Below are 21,333 nucleotides of genomic sequence, written 5' to 3'. Positions count from 1 at the left end.
CTTGGCAATTCCAGCTGACAAGGTCTCAGAAAGCAAGAGGGAGCTAAAACATCATTTAAACCAGTGTTTTCCAACTGTTTTCAGACTACAGTTCCCGTCATCCCTGACCACTGGTCTTGCTAGCTAGGGATGATGAGTGTTGTAGGCCAAAAACAGCTGGAGACCCAAGGTTGGGGAACACTAATTTAAATTATTATCCTGTACACCTTTAGTACACACATGTTCCCAGTGTAGCTAACTATGAAAAATAAAAAGCAATGCAGCAAATCAAGGCGTGCCAAAGACCTTGGAGTGTTGTCTGATAGAGCAGATAGGACTGATCTAGATGGACCAACAGCGTGGCTGAGTATAAGGCAACTTCATATGATCAAAGAGAAGAACCCACCAAAGCAGAAACATTCCAGTAGCATCTAGATTGATGCTGTAAGGTGCATAGCATAACACCGTGAGTCGCATGCCACTTTAGGAATGAGACAACACAATCATTCTCGTGCCTCATTTGTTTAAGTGAACATTTATTATTCTCGGCTGACAGTTACTTAACTGCAGTTTTTAGCAGCTCAACTTATATAATCCTCCTGGTTTTTTTTTATGCTCAGCAAAACAGAATTCATCCATTTAGAGATGACAGACGAAGTAAATCAATTGAAGAGAGAGAAGAGGAGTATCAGAGGGTGAGGGAGAGAATATTTGCACAAGATGTGAGTAGTTGTTTTAATTGCCTCTTTAGTGCCATATCTTTATCAGTAGTCAGCCAGTAGCCTCCCACTCTGACACTGTGGCAAGATTGCACTTTGTGGCAGGAGACAGTGGAGGGATGTGAATTGAGCGAGAGGGGGGAAAGTTTGATTATGGATTTATTTATTTTTTGCTCTCTTTTTTTTTAAGAGGACAGAAACTGAAATGATAGAAGAGTTATTAGATAAGATTAGCTCCAATAGGGCAGGCGTGCTGAACTTGGTTTCCCTTAATTTTTAAATCTTAGTACATAGGAGTCATTCTGTAACACCCAGATGCAGAACGTGGATTTAAATAGACACTTTCGTCCACCATCTTGTTTCATTGATCCAGGAGTGTTTTTTTAAAAAGTTGTTAGAACTATTCAAATGGGAGTGTGGAATAGTAAACGTGTGATCTAGCAGCCATTTTGGGGGAATATATAAATCCATCATCTTACAACAGTATTAGGATAAATGCCACGAGGTACTTCACTTACCATGTTTCTGCCAGATATGACTGTTCCTTTCTAGGGCTGACATTGAGGCAGCAGTTCTGTAAGTTGGAAGCAAAGACCAACTCTCCTATGCTCATTGGCTGAGATCTTTGGTTTCATGATCCTCTGCCCACCCTTTGAACAGTTTTGCAACTTAATGAAAATGAAAATGCTTTATGAACTTTTAATTTAAAAATGCATAAGTTGTACTTAAACTAAAAAGAAAGAAAGAAAGAAAGCAAAACAGACTATCTAAAAACGGGAGAAATATCTCAAGCAGAAGCCGATATGTTTTTAATTGCAGCATGAATTGTCCCTGCAGAAAAAGTCCCCGCAATGAGCTCCTATTTTTAGGTATATCTGTATCCACCCTTGCAGATCATGCTGAAAGCTCAGTCCAAAAAGTAATCTCAAATGAACAAGCATTTAACAAAAATAGGAAGGGCAGTTTTGGTGGAAGGGTGGCTTCAGAAATATTTTGAGAGCTGGTGTTGGGCTGAATCTAGTTTCTAAGGCTAAGTTCCTGTTGAATATTAGCCTACAATGGATCAAAAGACTTTTCAGAAGGACAGCCACCCATCCCCCATTGCAGTAATCCAACCTTGATGCAACTAAGGCACGCTTTAATGTAAACAAGTCTGATTCCTCAGGAATGAGTGCAACTCACACTGCAGCCAAAGCTCAGCATAGGCACCCCAAGAATACTTGCCCCCTGAACCTCCATAAGTGTTCCTAAGCTGTGAACCTAATTTTTCATGGCAAGTCAAACCCCATCCATAAAAGGCTAAAACCCTCTTCCAGAGTCTTCTTCCTGATCAGGAGGAGAGACGTCTTGTCTGGATTGAACTGCAGTTTTATATTTTTTTAGCTCCCATCCAACCCACTGCCTCCTTCAGGTACCAGTTCAGAACTGTAACTGCTTCATTGAGATTAGATGAAAAAGAGAAAAGGGGCTGTGTATCATTCATATTTCAGTGAAAATGCAGCCCAGACTTTCAGACTACCATTCTCTGTGAGGGACAGAATCAGTCCCTGGCTGACACCATCTAGTACAACAGTGACCAAGGTACTGAACGGAAAAACTCCGTCACCATCTTCTGGAACCAACCCCTGGGGAAGAACTGGAACCACTGCAAAGTAGTAACCTTCAAACCCATCTCTGTCAGATAGTTCAGAAGGATGCCATGGCCAATGGTACTGAATGCCACTAATATATTCAGCAGGAGCAAAAGTCCTACCTCTCTGGTTCCCAGTGTAGATTCTGTACCAAGCAACCAAAGGTATTTCAGTCTCCAAACCAGACATGAACCCAGATTGAAATAGGTCTAGATTAAGTTGGTCCAACTTCTCATGCCAAGTGGGCCAGAAAAGTACTTCAACATGGAACCGACGGGCCGTGGGCCCACTGCTTTGTCACATGGGGCGGAGCAAGGCAAACATTTGATGCCCCCCCAAGCCCTCACCCCCAAGCCTTCCCAGTCATAGTTTGAAATACTAGGCTAGATAAACAAATAGTTTGGTTCTGGTATGAGGCTGCCTCTTATGTACTTAAGAGTTTGGCTGTGTCATATAATTTCAGCTTGAGACCCAAGCTAGTTGTTACTCAGGTGAAAACTTAAAGTCTCCCAAATGTTCATTATTTTAATGAAAATGAAAAGCATAAGAAGTTTGTTTATGAGCAGAGGAAAGCTGAGCTGAGTGGAAGGCTGCTTAACTCTTTCCTCCCATTTGTCTTCTCAAAATCACCCTCTCCAATCCACTTTTCTCCAGACTTCTGCCCAACTCAGTTGCTTGGTGTTGATAACTAAATACTTTTTGCCTTAAATGTTCTAATGTATAAGAGTCCTTTTCTTTTGTACCTATGTGCTTTCAAATGATAGTACATGCTAAAAGGTCACAGATTGTGCATCAGAAAAGTTAAAACCCAAATTAAATCTGTTTCTTGCAGTTATATTTTGCTGCAATGTGTTTTCCTAGTTTTGGCCCGCGTTTATCCTAAAACTTCATTGAATTATTTTTTGGTCCAGATTTATTCTGATTGTTTTTTGCACCATTTATTGAATCCAATTTGAACTGCTGAGTTGGTGCCTTAGTCCAGTTTTCGATTTTTAAATGAGAGGCAGGCACTGAGTTTTTCAGCTGCTATGATTGGGAGTAGAAGATAATACTAGGCATTTAATAGGCATTTGGGATTTTCCATTCAAGAGAGCAGCTTGGTCTATTTTAGCCTGTATGAAAATGATGAAATTGTGACTAGATATTTTTCAAGATTAGCATTGCAGATACTTCTCCTCCAGTCTCTTATACATTCAGTTGATTATGAAATCAAACTAATCCCATTTCAACAACACATCAATAACTATCAGGATAGCTTTTGGTGGGTTTTGTTCAAAGTGTACAGTAAAGTAAGCCAATCCCACCATCATTGTACAAATATTTATTCATTTAGATATAAAGTAAAGCAAAAACATTTTTTCAGCCTACCAGGTAAGACCACAAACATTTTAATCTTAGGCAGCCTAAAAGTATAGCTACGGTAACCAATTAAGGTAAAGTTAAAGGTACCCCTGCCCATACGGGCCAGTCTTGACAGACTCTGGGGTTGTGCGCCCATCTCACTTAAGAGGCCAGGGGGCCAGCGCTGTCCGGAGACACTTCCGGGTCACGTGGCCAGTGTGACAAAGCTGCATCTGGTGAGCCAGCGCAGCACACGGAAACGCCGTTTACCTTCCCGCCAGTAAGCGGTCCCTATTTATCTACTTGCACCTGGGGGTGCTTTTGAACTGCTAGGTTGGCAGGCGCTGGGACCGAGCAACAGGAGCGCACCCCACCGCGGGGATTCGAACCACCGACCTTTCGATCGGCAAACTCTAGGCGCTGAGGCTTTAACCCACAGCGCCACCCGCGTCCCCTACAGTAACCAATTACACCTTTGTAAAAATACAATATAAAAGTATTGTCAAAGCAATAATTCTTTACAACCCTTCTGTGAGGGATAAATGAATATTGTAGTAGGTTTAGAAAAGGTATTTAATAAAGTATATTGTAGCTGTGGCATTCCCTTTCCTTTTGTGAAAGTTGGGCTGCCATGCTGATTTGAATCTAATATGCTACATTAGAAACATGTTTACAAATCAAAATTGCTCCCTCCAATGTAATGAATGATCACATGATGTCATGCTATTCAAATTAGAGGTGAATTAAATCTTATAACTAGGGCTGCCATTTCTGAATCTCCCAAAACAGGGCATTGTATATTATGCAAATCAAATATGCAGTTGAGCAAATTAGATTAATTATGCTACTGTTACTAGTGTTTTCAGCTGGTGCCTCACCTCTTCTCATGCAGAGGTGCAGCAGAGGCAGTGAGGAAAGGGATATGGAAGTCCAATCAAATTTCACTGCCTGAGAAGTAGCATTTTTCATACATCATCTGAGGGAGGGAGTAGCTGCCTCCGTCCTTCATTAACAGGAACATAAAACTGAAGACTGACAAAATATAAAAAGGGAGGTCACAATGCTGTTAAGACGCGCTGTCAGATATCTGTGTTCTCTAATACCTGTCTCTAGTGTACCAGCAAGTCATATTTTGGAAACTCAGTGGTAGAGCACATGCTCTGCATGCAAACAGTCCAAGGCCCAGTCCACATTTCCAGATAAATGTTCAGGAGTGAACCAAACTAAGAATTTGCATGAGCAGAATGAGTTCCGCTTGCGCAACAGAATTTCCCCTTACCTGCTCTGGGTGGTTAGGGTGAGGGGAATGAGAGCAGATTTGAAGTTGGGGAGGGGATGCAAGGGAAGGGAAGGGAAGGGAAATTCCATTGTGCAAGCAGAAGTTATTCCATTCATGCAATGACTTACTGTATTTTTCTCTCTATAAGACGCACCAGACCATAAGATGCACCTAGTTTTTGGAGGAGGAAAACAAGGGGAAAAAATATTCTGAATCCCAGAAGCCAGAACAGCAAGAGGGATCTGGCTTCTGGGATAGCCTCTTGCTGTCCTGGCTTATGGGATAGCTGCGTGCAGCCTCTCCCGGGCAGCGGGATGAAGGCTCCCCCAAGAGCTGTGCTCCCTTTTCCCCAAGCCCCCAAGAGCCGCCCACACACTCCACAGGGCTCTTTAAAGGGAGCACTGAGCAGAACCTCCTGCCTGCATTCGCTCCATAACACACACACACACACACATTTCCCCTTACTTTTTATGAGGGGAAGAATGCGTCTTATAGAGCGAAAAATACGGTACTTCAATACAACCCAGAAGCAGCAAGTGCTGGAGAGAAAACAATATTGGGCTATTTGAACTAATGGTCTGACTCTGTAAAATGTGCAGCTGTGTATGACCACATGACATTCACGCCCTTCCCAAGTCATCCATGTGCTGTCTCTCTACTGCCATTTCTCCTGCTTCGGAGAAGAAACTCTTCGTTTGGTGCTTAAGCATGGGGCAACTTCCACCCATTATAGGCACCTGTTTGTGGGTCAGTTCCCCTCCCTCCAGGTCTATATGAAATCTGTTTTGCTGTGGAGTACAGAGTAGATATTTTAATAGGTCCTTCCACATAGGGTAGTATCTCTTTGGATTTCTCGACTTTCTAGATTTTAAACAATAATTACTACATCCGTTAGGTATTCTCCAGAGCAAACGTCTACAAACTGTGGTATATTTGCAGCAATGAAGTTCACAACTGTAGCAGCCCATGTCTGAATGTTTTAACCCACAACAATAACTTTTCTAAACCCCCTTTTTTAAAAAAAACCCACCAAGAACAAAATCTGGTCTAGGTATTGAGAGGGGGGAGTGCCTGCAATCTGGGACATCTCCAGGGAATCTGGATATACCAGTTGCAAAAGTTCACACTTCATGGATGCAAATATACAGCTCTTGTTCCAGCTCCAACTTACCACGGGGATGATGAAAGGAATCAATAACCATTAGATAGCTTGTGCTAAAGTGTCCATGTTTGCTAAATATATATGACCCTGTATCCATGCTATTTTCCTAGAAAAAGAGGTGTGGTAGCTCACCATGAACAACTCCCTTGTGCTGGAACTGAGGTCCAGCGAGTACCAGCTGAAAGAAAAGCCCTGCCCTGTATTTATATTACATTTGCCAATATAGACCCTGAAACTGGCAGTAAGATATCTCGATTAAGGACAGCAGAGCAGAAATTACATACAGCAGCTTTTTCATTTCATTTTAATTGGAAATTTGCAATGAATAAATTATGAACATGAATAACACCACCGTAGCAACTTCCCTTGTTTTTTTAATTATAAATTGTGTTTAATTTATGCTGTCCCCACCCTTCTGATACGCCTCAAATATCTGCTTTGGCATCACTACAAGCAGATGTTGTCAGGAGAAAATTGAACAGATTGGCAGCTGTGTAAACAGAGAGGCTTGGGTCGCTAAACAGAAGATACAGGGATGGGTGATGGAAGAACTGCAGAAGAAGCATACAAAGGAAACTCTTTTGCAAGGAGGGAAATAGGCAAGAGTAGCAGTCTGGTTTTTCAGCAGAGATTGTGTGACACAAAACCCTCTGTTATTAAATGTGTGTGCACACGTTTCTCATGAGTGTCCTATCACGGAATGTGTAAATTTATTTTAAAAAACTGTAACGCCTCAATACCTCTTAAGGAAAGCCTTTACTAGTCTGCTATTATTACTTAAATTTACAGCCATGGCACATCATCACAGCACTATTAGAAGGCAACATTAATAAGATCTATTCCCATTGTTTCCATAAGAATCTTGATGTACTGGCCCGTCTTGGTTTTGTTAAGCAATAGTCACATTTGAGGGCAGCAGCCAGACACGGCCTTCTTCCAGAAGGATGCTACATTTTATCATGGAGTGCCCACCATACTTCTCATGCAGTACCCATTGACAGACCAATCCTCCATGAAATTATCTATTTATTTTGTTTAATTGAACATGTAACGAATTAGATGTTGTTTAGGATTTTTTGTGAATAAGTACATACCTTGAGCAGAGTAATGGAGCAGTCACATGAACGATTTAAAACACAGTTCAGTAATATGAGTGAATGTGGTCTCCAGAAGAAGGAAGGTTCAAGTCAGAAGAGAGAGAGACCATGCACAAAGGGAAAACAAGAACAAGCAAAGGGGAAGAACTCACTTATTTGTGAGTTTGGAGCAGAGATGCCCATACCATTCTGGCAATCCACCTTGTCCCAGTTTCATTCAGATAGATAGATAGATAGATAGATAGATAGATAGACAGACACATACACACACCATATACCATAATAAACATATCAGAGGGTTGTGCTTAAATCTCACTGAAATCAATGGTGTTTAAGCCATAGCCAACTTGATTCATTGATTTTGGTGGGATCCAGCTAAGTCTGGACCCAGGTAATAATTTTTTTAAATCATTATCTCTAGATTTGTGATAGCTGCAAGTTCAGAATCTTGATTTTACGATACATATAAGCACTTTTCTGTTGTTCCCCCCCCCCATGTGGCTACTACTGCACAAGTTGGAGGGGGCCAACATGCCACCATCATCCATGCCCCCATTGCCAAAGTATTGGGGACTGACCTTCTGTGGTGGGTAGTAACAGATAGACTCCCTATATAAGGTAGGATCCTACAAGATTAGGGTTCTAAGTCCCACAGGGCACCTGTTCAAGTATAGCAGGTTTCCTGACACAGTTGTTCAGGCTGCAGCGCATTGGGTCTTGTGGTCCAATGGATAGTAACTGGGACATGGAGGAAGGGGCTTCCCACTATCCTCTCCTTCATACAGTGGTAATGATATTAGGGAAAGGGGGGGAGAATGACTAACTGAACAGGGAATTGCTTGCTTAAGCTACAGTTGAAGGACACCTGAACCCCAGGTCCAAACTGAGTTCTTTATCCACACTGCTTTCTACATAGCCCCTGGTTATTGTCTGCGACGCCCCCGCCCAAGCTCTTCTTGAGCCACTCAAATAGTTTCACAAGGTTATGTTAACGAAGCACTTGATTACAGATAAAATAGCTTACATGTCTGCCAGAAATATTAACACTATGGATTGGGAGGGAAATGGGAAATTAGTGTCAGAAGAAAAGACTTCTCACGGGAGATTGTAGGACGTTTTCAGCATGTCGAGATAGTTCAGCGGGACTTGAAGCAAATGCATTTATGCATTTGCATACTGGGTTTTTTTGTCCTGCATTCATTTAAATTTGCGATTGGCGGGCAAGTGAAACATTTAAAGGTAGTGTTAGCAATTGCTATGCTATGATAGCACAAGCATTAAGCAAATGGAGCATTGCATATAAAAGAGCAAAGTGAAACTCAACATGATAATAGCTAACTTCCCCTAAAGCTTGTCAGCGCTTTCTTTCTTAAAGACAACAACAACAAGGGTAATGTAATAAACTGTGTCTGTCTTTTGTGCCACGGAGACCCACATCAGCACTGATAAATGCATATTCCAGGAGATGGCATGGCCTCGTGCCAGCTTCTGCAGCATGGAAGATGAACGGAGCTATTATTGAGAGTTTATCCATAAGACTGTAATGCTGATCACACCGATACCCTTCAAGATACTGAAGAGGTAACAGTCATCTTACACTTTTCAATAACTATTTAGTGCTGTTTACCCTTATTCCTGACATGAACAACAGCAATTTTCATAAGCCATGTTCCCTCCGCAAACTTGACCTCATGGGCACATCTGAGCTCTTCTAGTCTTCTCTGACACAGATTTCTGAGCCGATTTTTACATCCAGCATGTAGTGCAGAAACACAGACAACACACTAATACATTTACACAACTGACAACAAAACTATGGCCTCTCTGAAAATGAATGCCATCAAAGGTGGAGAACTATATTGCATGTTTTGGTTTCATCTTAGGAAATACAAATTAGTTAATTAAATGAAATGGGCAGCTTAAGATAAGTAAAGCAGCAAAATGGGGGAAGTATTGGGGGTTTTCCCCACATGAATATATTTGTTATTCTCTCCATGCTGTAAACTATGTGTCCTTACAGCCTTGTTTTCTTTGTGTGAAATCTGTGCGATCAACACTGAACAGCAAACGAAAGTTTCAATGAGTCAGGCTCATATACGCCATGAGAGACCCTTATTATTATTACATTGGGAATTGGGATCATCATCACTATTACAGCTTGTAAATGAAATATCTGTTACTGTAAATTGCCACAGCCTCCTTGGCCTCAGCCAAGCAGCAGCTTCAGCCATATGTATTTCATGAGGAAAAACGAGAAATGAACATGGATGTCTGTGATTTATCACAACAGTTTTCGGAAGCCCCTTTCTGAACATCCTGTAAAAAAAATTTGAAAATGAAAATGTACACAGTAGCTGGACTTTCATAGCACTAGAATTTGATGTGGCTTATGATGTAATTTGAATCATCTGCAGTTTCGTAGTTGTGGAAGCAATGGACCTGATCTATTCCTTGCTTTCGTTCTCGCTCTCTGTCTCTTATTCATTTTCACTTCTTTTGTTTAAATTCACTGCAAGTTTGGCTGAGGGTTTTTTCTTTCTTTCTGAAAACATCCATTGTGCTCGTTATGAAGAAAAAACAAATGGGAAATGCAGAGTCAAAGGCAATGAGAATAATTCATGGATTCAAACAACATTAAAATGATAGATTCTTGGCAATGGAATTTATTTTTTGTCAAATTATTTTCCATCCAGGACATGTTAAAGTACCATTTGCTTTCTTAAATTTGTTTCTTATAATTGAACCATGCAGGATTAAAAACTATTCTACCTGCTTCAGCTTCACTCACTCTCTGTTTTATTAGCTCAGCATATTTTCCTTCCATTTGTCTCTCATTGACTTCTTGGCTCCAGTCAAGAAGTTAGCAGTTCCTTATGCCCCACTGAAACTGATAAATTACCGTAGTTGCAACATACCTGTTCCTCTGATTTCAGCAGGTTTTAAGCACTTCTAAACGTATTTGTTTTGGGATTGTTGCTTAAACACCTCCTATTCTTCTAAAAAAATATCTGAAACCTGTACTCCTCTGAACTCATCTAAGATAAGAAATATTGATATATGGTTACCCCCACAAAAACAATTGTTAACAATTGTTTGAGCATTCATTGTATCCATGATGCATGAATGTGGAAAGTAATTCTGGTTTCAACCTGGAAAACTCGGATGTGAGGGTTACCTTGTTTACCAACCAAAATGCTTTTTTATTTGTTTGTTTGTTTTGTCTTCCAGTCAGTTTGCTCCCAAGAAAACATTTTTCTGGATAACAGGTAAAAATGTGCATATGCATTGTATATATGCATTGGGTTATTTACTTATTTGGCATATTTTAGACAGGCCTTCAACTTGAGACAGGTTCGCAAATATTGCCGTGAAAAAACAGCATAAGCCACAAAATGATCTAATTCACAGGTCAGCCACAAAATAGCAGCAACTGTCCAACTAACTCTTACGTCCCCCAAAACCAGATGAAACAGATATGCCTTTAAGAGCCATCAAAAAGATGTCAACATGAGATACAAATGTATCTCTAATGGAAGGGAGTTCCATAACCCAAAAAGGCCATTCGACAAGTTGCCATGGAATTTGCTGTGGTTATAGATGAAATTATCAGCAGAATTTAAGGCATGTGTTGGCAAGTAATGGGAGAGGCATTCCTCCTAGGACCTGGGTCTCAAGCAACCGTTGTGGAGTTCAGCTCAGAATGATCCCACTGGTATTAAAAGCCTTTCTCCTGCAGCCTCCTGTGCTGCCTCCTGGAAGAGATTAGGGGGTGGTCATAGGATCTTCATGGGGGGGGGAACAAATGAAAATTACTTCTTCACCCTTTTCTCTCAGTGGGATTCCTCCAATAAATCAGGAGCCTTCCACAGATTCCTTCTATTCATGGGAGGCGAAATCTGGACCCAAGTCAGCATGTTTTAATAGCCTCAATTTGTATTCTAATGCTACTTTGGCTGAGGGATCAGTTAATTTGTCCCAACTTAAAGTAACTAGCATGGAGTATATCAGGCATAGGCAAACTCGGCCTTCCAGAGGTTTTGAGACTACAGTTCCCATCATCCCTGACCACTGGTCCTGCTAAGGATGATGGGAGTTGTAGTCCCAAAACATCTGGAGGGCCAAGTTTGCCTCTGCCTGGCGTTTACGCAAACATTAGAGCAGAGGAATACATAGCATTTGGCAGAGGTTTTCAGTTTAAATATAAGCGAAGGGGTATTAAGATGATATATCATTTAATTGATGGGATGCACTTAAGTCACTAATTTCTTAGGTGTGTTACATATTATATTAGTGATTAAAAACAAACAAATGCATGCACACACACACACTGGGGAAATGTAACTAGTTTTTACCGAATATCCAAGGCTGTCGCAAGACACCATAGTGACTGAATTAGAAAATCCAAATGGCTCTTTTCTCATTCCACTAATTAATGTGAGGAAGAATTTCACTAGTAAGGTCTCCAGTGCAAGGAAACGTCACTGGAATAAATGGGAACTTCACAAATGGACAGCCTCAAGGGTTTGATCTGGATCTCTCCCACCCTTAATGACAGGTAAAATCTGCCACCAGCGGTGACCATTTCACCTTAGAACAACATACAGTATGTGAATATTCTGACTTTCAGAGGAGAGCTCATGCTGTCTTTCTCAGATATATAAATGCTCTTGACTTGTGGAAAATGGAATTATTCTGGCTGCAATTACATTACTGGAAAATAATGAGTGTCTTAATGTTATCAGAGCCTACTCTAGTGTCACATTACAGAGTGATGCACTACCATAAATATATATATATATATTTATAGCAAACATGTTGCAACCAATGCAAAAATAATTTATAGAAAAGGGACTGCCATTCAGTGTGCACAAATCAATATCAAAGAAGAGAGTCCAAAATCATCCTTATGGCTCCTGCACTAAAGCTGTTGTGCCTTTTACTGCAGTCTTATTTAAAAAATAAGGAGCATGATAAAAAAAATATGGTTATAACATCTGAAGCATCGAGTTAAATCCAAGTTTTCAAAATGCCCTGTTTTTGATTGTGTTTCCTTCCTTTTCATTTTCATCAGGCTCTTGGAGGATAGCATATGCAATGAAACCCTTAAGAAAAGGCAGCTCTTCAGGTATGCACAATGCAGATCATTAAGGATATATTTATAATTTTGCATTGTTTAAATGTTTATCTTTGACCTCAGAGTGGGCTATGGCATTAACAAAACCTAAATGAAACCATTGAAAATATTCAGATAATCTTCAGAAGATCTCAAATTGATCACACCACACCCAGCTCCTCTCCTGGAAATGTCATATCCAGCAAAGCTTTCAGAAGTGCCTCAAGACTGAGTCTTAAATTAGTCTCCAAAGGGACTAATTATATATAGATCCATATATATATGGATCTAGTACATAGATAGCATACCCGATTGTGGTTGAGACTGTCAATTGACTTTAGGGATCCTGGTAGGACAAAGGGAAGAGAAGGCTTTAGTTTTATAAGTAACTAGGGAGTCATTTCGCCATGGTGAAGTGAAATTTCAGCATCTATTATTGAAATCTCTAAATATGTCAGTGAAATCAGAGGAACAGGCCAGGATTTGTGCTGATTTCATATCTGCACCCCCTTCTACCCCTGTTTTTATTTGTTTATGTTTATTTTTAGTATTTTTAATATAGTAGTACCTTGGTTTACGAAGTTAATCTGTTCTGGAAGTCCATTCTTAATCCAAAGCGTTCTTAAACCAAGGCGTAGTTTCCCATAGCAGCAGGGGACTCAATTTACAAATGGAACACACTCAACAGGAAGCGGAAAATGTTCTGCTTCCAAGGCAAACCAAAACAACTACTTCCAGGTTTGCAGCGTTCTTAATCCAAGTTGTTCATAAACTGAGCTGTTTTTAAACCAAGGTACCACTGTATTTAGAAATCACTTTCTATACAGGTAGCTCATGGAAGCAGTGGGTTTGCTCTTCAATGCTCACATCTGCTGGAACTCTGAGATTCATACAACAGTCTGCAGTAGTGGTGGGGTTGGTTTTTAACATCATGATATATCACCAGCTAAACATCACGATATACCGATATATCACAATGTCTGAAATAAAGATGGAGCGGAGCTATGAAGGAGCACTGGGTGGCTTCATGGTTTTTCCCACATTGTGATTTTTGCATAGCACACACAGACATAATGATTCACAATATATTGCCAGATAAACAATTATGAAACCGGTATCACAATATGGACTTCAGACCAGTTTTGGATGATCTATCGTCCAGCCTTAATGTGTACAGGAGCTCTTTGTGTACACTGGAACCTCCTGTACATGGGATGGATCTCTGGATCTTGGTTTGTGTGCTTAACAAAAGGAAAATTATAGCCAGGCATCCCTGAGTATTTAAAAGGCAATTTTGTTGCAATGCTGATTTTTTAAAAAAGAAAAATCTGCTCTCCTCTGATTTGAGATGCACCTTCTGCTGCTAGCATGTGGCAGCAACAAATATGAGACCCTTAAGAAGAAAATAGTTTTAATTATTATGTTTTAGAGGTAAAGTTGAGTGAGTTGAATGTACTTGGTGTGTATGATATTCAGTCTCCTTCTCTGTGCGTCAAATTGAAAAACAGCAAACACTGTACAGAAATGTAAGCCTCAGCTACATGTGGTGAACTGTAATGTTTACTGGATATGCCTATTAGAAGGTAAGGGTGTAGTTTTGTTTTCTAATGTGTAAGTGTGAAGTTCCGGGTAACAATTTGAGAAATGGAACACTCCCTATTTTGTGGAGGGTTTGGTAATGGATACAATACCATATACTTAGTCACCGTTTGCATTCAATGAGCATATTTTGCTGATTTCTTCACAAACGATTCAAGAAAACAACTTCTATATTAAGGAGCTCAGAGAAATACTAATAGATGCTTGAATTCCAGGAGCATTGTCAGAAGTGTCACGCTAGGAAATACGAATAGACGAAGGGAATGTTCGTAGAAGTTGTACGGAGCACATGAGGCCTGAAGGCGGCAGCGAGGCAATTATGTGAGGAGTGGATAAATAGGCAGGTTACTGAAGAGGGTAAGAGCAAAGGGCAACTCAAAGTTTAATAAGAAAGGATAATTATAGCAAAGCAGAATTAAGAGGTTTAAGATTACAGCAAGAATCTATTTGATGGGCTATAGAAGAAGAGAGAGCCACTGAAGGGCTCAGTACCAGTGTGTGGTGAAATACCCTGAAAGGAGTTGAAAGAAGATATATTTGAAAAATTCCAAGTTGGCCCAGGACAAACATGCAAGTACGTAAAATGTGTGAATCCATTTAACGTGTCTGTACTGAGGGACCTAGCAGGACTGCAGCGGACAAGGAAGGACATTTAACATTGACCTCCCATGCAATGTTCCTCCACTCAAAGCTGTGTTTCCCATCAAAGTGGGGCAAATAGGAGCTTCAGGAGAAACATTTTATTTGAATTACTGCACCTTAAATACCCTTCCCCACCCAGTATTCCACATTACCTCCCCCTACCAGTTACTATTTTTAAAAAACAACAACAAAGCACGTTAAATGCATTCACACATTTAATGGTTCAACTGCCCTCAGAATGGCAGTTTTTGACAACAAAGATGAGGGTGGAAGGAAGGTTTTAGGGATGTCTAGTAGTGACATGTAGCACTCAGGTACAGAGGTGGACTATCACTGCTATGTGTATTATTTTTTGCAAGTGCTTTTGACTGTATGTGGAACTTGAATTAACTGAAACTGAAGTGAAAGTAGATTTCGTGGGAGAAGTGTCAAACTACAGGGAAGTGTACAGTACACCTGTAAAAAAAGAGGCCAGCCTCTCTGATTGCATGGTTGTGTTGTTAGCTGTTAACATGGTATTCTGAAATGCAGAACACGGTGTTAATTCTATAGGCTTCTAAATTGTGCAAAGAGACCACAACTCCCATCTCCCAAATCACTGGCCATGTTGAATGGGAGTTGTAGTTCAAAACATCTGGCTGCATCTCGTCCTGCTGTTCTTTCAGCATAAATGGTTTTGTGTCCTCAGATTTGCTCTTGCAGTTCAAACTCGGCAAAGAAGTTTGTTGGGCTTCTTGCTAAAGCATGCACAACAGCAAAGGCAAAGATAAAATTTTGACCTACTTTTCCTCCTGCACATCTTGTTATCCCTCAGCTGAATGCAGCCCAACGGCGCTTTGCAGAAGCCCACCAATCACTCAATAAATATCCTGACTTTTTTGCTCGTGTGTATTCTCATGTGTGTACCAACCTCAGATCTCTTTCAGATTTGCAGCAGCTTGAGCAAAAATGGATTCTGGCCTGATACATTTGTTTTGGTCTCTCCCCTCCCCACTTTTGCATGGTAGGGGTAACAGGGATAGTACAGGGAAGACATCTGGCAGCCGGCAAAGCAGTACTGATAATGAGCTAAAATGGGCAGACCACCAGAGGCCCTGGAGCAGCACAGACTCGGACAGCTCCAATCGCAATTTGAAGCCAGCCATAACAAAGACTGCAAGTTTTGGTGGAATAACTGTTCTGACGAGAGGAGACAGCTCATCAAGCAACAGGAGTACCGGCAAACTGTCTAAAACAGGTAGCTAGTACTGTATTGGGTTTGTCAGAAGGTTTCTCTGCTAAGATGATGGGCGTTCTGCATGATTGTTCTGTATTTGAGCTGGCTGCAGTAAATATGCTAGCGCTGCTTCTTTCACCTTCATTCTTGGGTGCAATGCCAACTTCTCCAGGGTTCTTATAATTAGTGGGTAAAATGGATTTAAGAAACCTGGCCAAAAAGGATACAAAACATACAGGTTCCATTAGTCTCTTTCCATGTGAAATGGGATGCATGCAATGTGCACTCGGCGTTCGCATGTTGTTTTAATTTCTCATTCTGGAAGCACAAATGAAAAGAAAGCATACTTTTGATTTTAACTCTGGCTGTGATTTGGAGATGGATCTACTAATTTTGTACACAGGAAGCAAAGAGGCGTCTTTAGCTGCAATCTTACATGTGCTTTTAAAAATATGATCTTAAAGGAAATACATGTTAAACTGGAATTACAGTGGTACCTCGCAAGACGAAATTAATTCGTTTTGTGAGTTTTTTCGTTCTGCGAGTTTTTTCATCTTGCAAAGCACGGATTCCCTGGGTATTAACGGTTTTAAGAAAAAGGAAACAAACTCACAAGACGTTTTCGTCTTGCGAAGAAAGCCCACAGGGAAATTCGTCTTGTGAAGCAACTCAAAAAACGAAAAATTCTTTCGTCTTGCGAGTTTTTCGTCTTGCGAGGCATTTGTCTTGCGAGGTACCACTGTAAATCTGTTCTTCGTGTACATTGTATACAAAGAATACACCACAGCTTTACCTCTTTAGCCTCAGCTGCCCAAAGCCAGATATAATAGATACGTTTTAATACTTTTCTACAAGATGCTTAAGTTCAGGATTCAGTGGTCCTCAGGTCAAACGAAATCTACAGTTGTGGGATGGAAGGGCATGTATAGGTTCAAGGTTTGTGCTTATAAGAACACTCTGTAATTTATAGGATGTAATCCTTAATAATGCCATGCCTACAAATTGATTTTAGCATTTACTGCTTTTCACTTTCTGAGGGCTGTACGGACACAAACTTAAACTCGGTTTACCAAACCTTTGTTAGCAATAGCTCACGAAACTCCGACATATTGCAGTATGTTCTTTACTGTTCTTCAGATTTTGTTATTTGTTCAGTGGAGAACTGTCAGTAAACTGAGTGGAAGAAGAGTGTCCACTGAGATATGCAGATCATATTATGATACAAGGGAGCAATCAGTTGAACTCCCATCAGTTCAAATGCAACACAGGAGAATCTAAAAATGAGTTTTTGCTCATAGGTCCATAAGCTGGAAGAAACGCATTAGTTTCCTCACTTGCCTCTTTTTCAAACAAATGTTCTGGGTCATACGTGGAATACAGAGGATCTCATTCCTTTGTGGGGGAACCTGGGGGAACCTAGCAAAGTTAATTAAGCTTCATTAATATGCAATTTTAAAGGGATGCGGGTGGCGCTGTGGGTTAAACCACAGAGCCTAGGACTTGCCGATCAGAAGGTTGGCAGTTCGAATCCCCGTGACAGGGTGAGCTCCCTTTGCTTGGTCCCTGCTCCTGACAACCTAGCAGTTCAAAAGCACATCAAAGTGCAAGTAGATAAATAGGTACCGCTGTGGCGGGAAGGTAAACGCCAGAAGCGGCTTAGTCATGCTGGCCACATGACCTGGAAGCTGTACGCTGGCTTCCTCGGCCTATAGAGCGAGATGAGCGCTGCAACCCCAGAGTCGGTTACGACTGGACCTAATGGTCAGGGGTCCCTTTATCTTTACCTTTAATATGCAATTTTATCTCCGGAATCGCTGCCTCTTCTCATCTTATCGTGTGTCCATGCTTTGCAACCATCAGGGCTGATGCCACTGCCCTAACCTAATGACCTTCGCAAGCAGGCTTGGTGCAGGGTTTTATGGGCCCTTGAGCACAGGGTGTTTGTGGCCCCTTTACAGTGCAGCGCTACTCCATCCTTTCACACATACACCCCACAATTGTTGTGCACACAATTTTTAGCCCTAGCATTGCTGGTGGGGTAAAGAGAGCATGAAAGAATCGCTGCCCTGCTTTCTCCCGCACACATTTCAGCAGGAGATCATCCTTGAGCCCCTTGCAATGAAACAGGTGTCCTTTAAGTCCCTGAATAATTTTAGGGTCAGAAGTGCTGCCTCCTCTTATACCTGGAGTCATCTCCAGAGGCCCTTTTCCAGATGTCCCCATCAAATGAGGGACGAATGAGCTTTCCACTCTCCCTGCTGCACTACTCCCCCTAGGAAATGAGAGGTGATCACAGAGGCTCTTTCAACATCACAGCTGCTTCTAGGGTGATCTCCCTTTTCCCACTTCATTTCAACAGTTGCCAGTTACTTTTCCCATTAAGAAATGAGAGATCTTCTCAGTTAGCAGTGGGCTGTTAGCAAAGCCACTGGCCAGACCATGCCATATTCAAAGCTGAAGCCCGTCCTGTCCATAACATCTGTTTCTTATAAGAGTTTGAAGGGGAAAATAAATACTCCCTCTTTGACCTCACACGGCATAAGGCCCAAGATTCCAACCTTAGGCTGGAAGCACAGACAGCAGAAAAGATTAACCAGACTCCCAACTGCATGTGGAGTTTTCTGAAAGTTGGGGAGCCTTGTGATCCCAGAGCCTTAAAACTTGTAGGAATCAGCTGCTCCTTGATGTAGTATTGTGTGATAGAATAAAACACCATTGTTTTTCATCCAGATATGAACTGCTAGTGTGAGAAGTCCAAATTTTCTTTCTTTTCTATTTCCCTTTGCACATCCAAGAAAAGTTGAGGTGAATGTTCCTAAAAAAACCCTCTGGTCATTCAGTTAACTTCCCCTGTGGTGACTGAATCACTAATATTTGGAGTGGAAGAGCAGGTTACACTTTTTGAATGGGCTTTGCACAGTCATTCATGATCCAAGTTATTAGCTTTGTATTAAAGCTATGCTAAGCAGCCACATGATGCATTTTTTAATAAAGTACATCCTCTTTTGTAAAAAAAAAATTGATATAATAATAAAAGTAACATTCTTCAGTTTTTAGAAGCTAACTAAAGTTAAATTTCTGAAAATGTTGACTACCTTATACAAGTTCTGATAATGTTCTGTGCTTTAGTTGCAGCAGCACAGTGAATTCTAACAAGGTATCGATCCACAGGTTCACACTTAGAATTACTTTACTTTCAAAAGACATTATTAATAGTAGTGATATAGCATCATCCATCACTGAAATTCATTCACATTCCCTACATCCAGGATTGACAGGAAGTTCCAAGGGCAGCATTTTACAGCATCTCTTTCCTTGTTACTTAAGAAACAAGTAAACACTTTTTGTTGTTTCTCCAAGAGCTTGGTTGAAGAACTTTCTTTCTTTCTTTCTTTCTTTCTTTCTTTCTTTCTTTCTTTCTTTCTTTCTTTCTTTCTTTCTTTCTTTCTTTCTTTCTTTTGTATGCCACCTTGGACTTGATATTGGAGGAAAGGTGGAATGGAAGTCTAGCAAATAATGCATACATACTGGAAATTTTTGGCACCCTTTTAGTATGTGTTTATTCCTGCCCTTTTGTCCAGAAGGCAGTCTGTGACATCAAGGAATGGGGATCCCTGCCTTATGGGTCGAAGCTTAGCTTGTTAGGCTTGAGGTCTACTCCAAAATTCCAATCTAGGTTCCAAGGGATCCAAGCTGGAGTGTCTTCCATTTCTGCATGGTTTGAGATGGTACCATTTCTGCATGGTATCAGTGGAAAGCCCTCATCACAGAGAGTTTCTGCTCCCTTTGTAAGGGAAGCTGCGGGAGGTTATCTCTAGAAGTGATTTGTAGGACTGCATCATGAGCTTTGGTCCACACAGAATCATAGAATGATCATTAAAAGGAGGATTTAATGATGTGACTTTTGAATACAGAATTCTGCAGTAAGTTTCTGATACTTTTAAGATGTGTCCTGGTTTTACCAGTCCTATGAAATGAATATACTTTTCTGCACCCCAGAGATAGGGACTGCTCTCTAGAGATAGGGAAGGGAAAAGGAACTTCCCACTTTTCCTTTTTTTAAAATATAATTTTTATTAAGTTTTCCATATTTCATTACATTTCAGAATAAAAAAATCAAAGAATTTATAACTTAAAGCATTGCTTAAATTGCTTAAAGTGGAACTTCCCACTTTTCCATGTGTCCTGAGGGCTGCCTGTGTCCAGGTCTGTACTTAGCCACGTGTGGATGAGGTAGGGAGTTCTTGCTTTTTCAGCTTCCATCTTGTTACCAAATATTTTCTTGTATTTAGGTATAGTTTATGGGCTTCTGCTTTCAGTTCTAATCTCTGAAGCCAGGTGTTGCTCTTTTTCTCCAGCCCGAAACAGGAACTCTTCTAGGGTTGGAGACTTCCCTCTTGACACATTGAAGAATAGAAATTTATAAGATGTCCCTTTTTGCAATTTGAACAAAGGGAAGCAGGCAAGCACTCATTGGCTCCCAGTATGTTTCCGAGCACAATTCAAAGTGTTGGTGCTGACCTTTAAAGCCCTAAACGGCCTCGGTCCAGTATACCTGAAGGAGCGTCTCCACCCCCATCATTCTGCCCGGACACTGAGGTCCAGCGCCGAGGGCCTTCTGGCGGTTCCCTCACTGTGAGAGGCCAAGTTACAGGGAACCAGGCAGAGGGCCTTCTCGGTAGTGGCGCCCACCCTGTGGAACGCCCTTCCAGCAGATGTCAAAGCAATAAACAACTACCTGACATTCAGAAGACATCTTAAGGCAGCCCTGTTCAGGGAAGTTTTTAACGTGTGATATTTTACTGTATTTTTGGTTTTTATGGAAGCCGCCCAGAGTGGCTGGGGAGGCCCAGCCAGATGGGCGGGGTATAAATAATAAATTATTATTATTATTATTATTATTATTATTATTATTATTATTATTGCTACATTTCCCTCCAAAATAGCAGCATATCCTTGGAGCCCCCAAACACAAGGCTCTTCTTGAAATCTAGCTGCAATAACACAGACATATATTCCATTTTAACTTCCAAATAATTTCCTCTGGCAAATAGGGTATATCATCAAGGACCTGTTAGCTATCAGGCATCCAAAGCCATCAATGCTCATTTAAGCAAGCATCTTCTAGCCATTAATATCCTCTGAAGAAACATCTTTAGCTATTAACTATGCAAAAGGCTAAAGAAAATCCTTAATAACATTTTTAATTTGATTTATACATTTATATCTGACATAAGCAAGAGTATATAAGCAAGGTAGCTTATATAAAATATGGGAAACTGTGGTCGAAGTGCCTATTAGGCTAGCCAAACATTTAACCAACTGGTGCCTAAGATGCTACCCAAGGATGCAGATTAATGTTGAACCACCCACGGGATCGTTCAGATTCAACAGCTCAACATCCTCCTCCCCTCTGATACTCCTAACCTGATCCAAAACATCCACCCACCCCACCCACACGTGAAAACAAAGATCACCACAGCCAGTCACAAACAAACAACCACACCCTGGACCACCAAAGGAACACAAGGGAATAGCAGAGAACCTGACACAAA

The 21,333-nt window shown here is 40.9% G+C and overlaps 1 protein-coding gene across 21 annotated transcripts in view; it reads left to right on the top strand.

The window, feature by feature from the left end:
• Positions 1-21,333, top strand: part of ARPP21 (cAMP regulated phosphoprotein 21) — a 237,674-nt gene that overhangs the window by 159,205 nt on the left and 57,136 nt on the right. For 17 of the 21 annotated variants that reach the window (XM_081931048.1, XM_081931049.1, XM_081931050.1 and 14 more), the window contains 4 exons: positions 600-701; positions 10,437-10,474; positions 12,280-12,333; positions 15,570-15,802. In XM_081931048.1, coding sequence (XP_081787174.1) covers positions 600-701; positions 10,437-10,474; positions 12,280-12,333; positions 15,570-15,802 — 427 coding nt within the window. The remainder of the gene's footprint in view (positions 1-599; positions 702-10,436; positions 10,475-12,279; positions 12,334-15,569; positions 15,803-21,333) is intronic. The other 4 variants (XM_081931043.1, XM_081931038.1, XM_081931039.1 and 1 more) reach the window with 3 other exon arrangements.

The sequence above is a fragment of the Podarcis melisellensis genome, assembly GCF_964234715.1.
Source record: "Podarcis melisellensis genome assembly, chromosome: 12".
Classification (NCBI taxonomy): domain Eukaryota; kingdom Metazoa; phylum Chordata; class Lepidosauria; order Squamata; family Lacertidae; genus Podarcis; species Podarcis melisellensis.
This window is presented reverse-complemented; position numbering and strand designations above follow the sequence as displayed.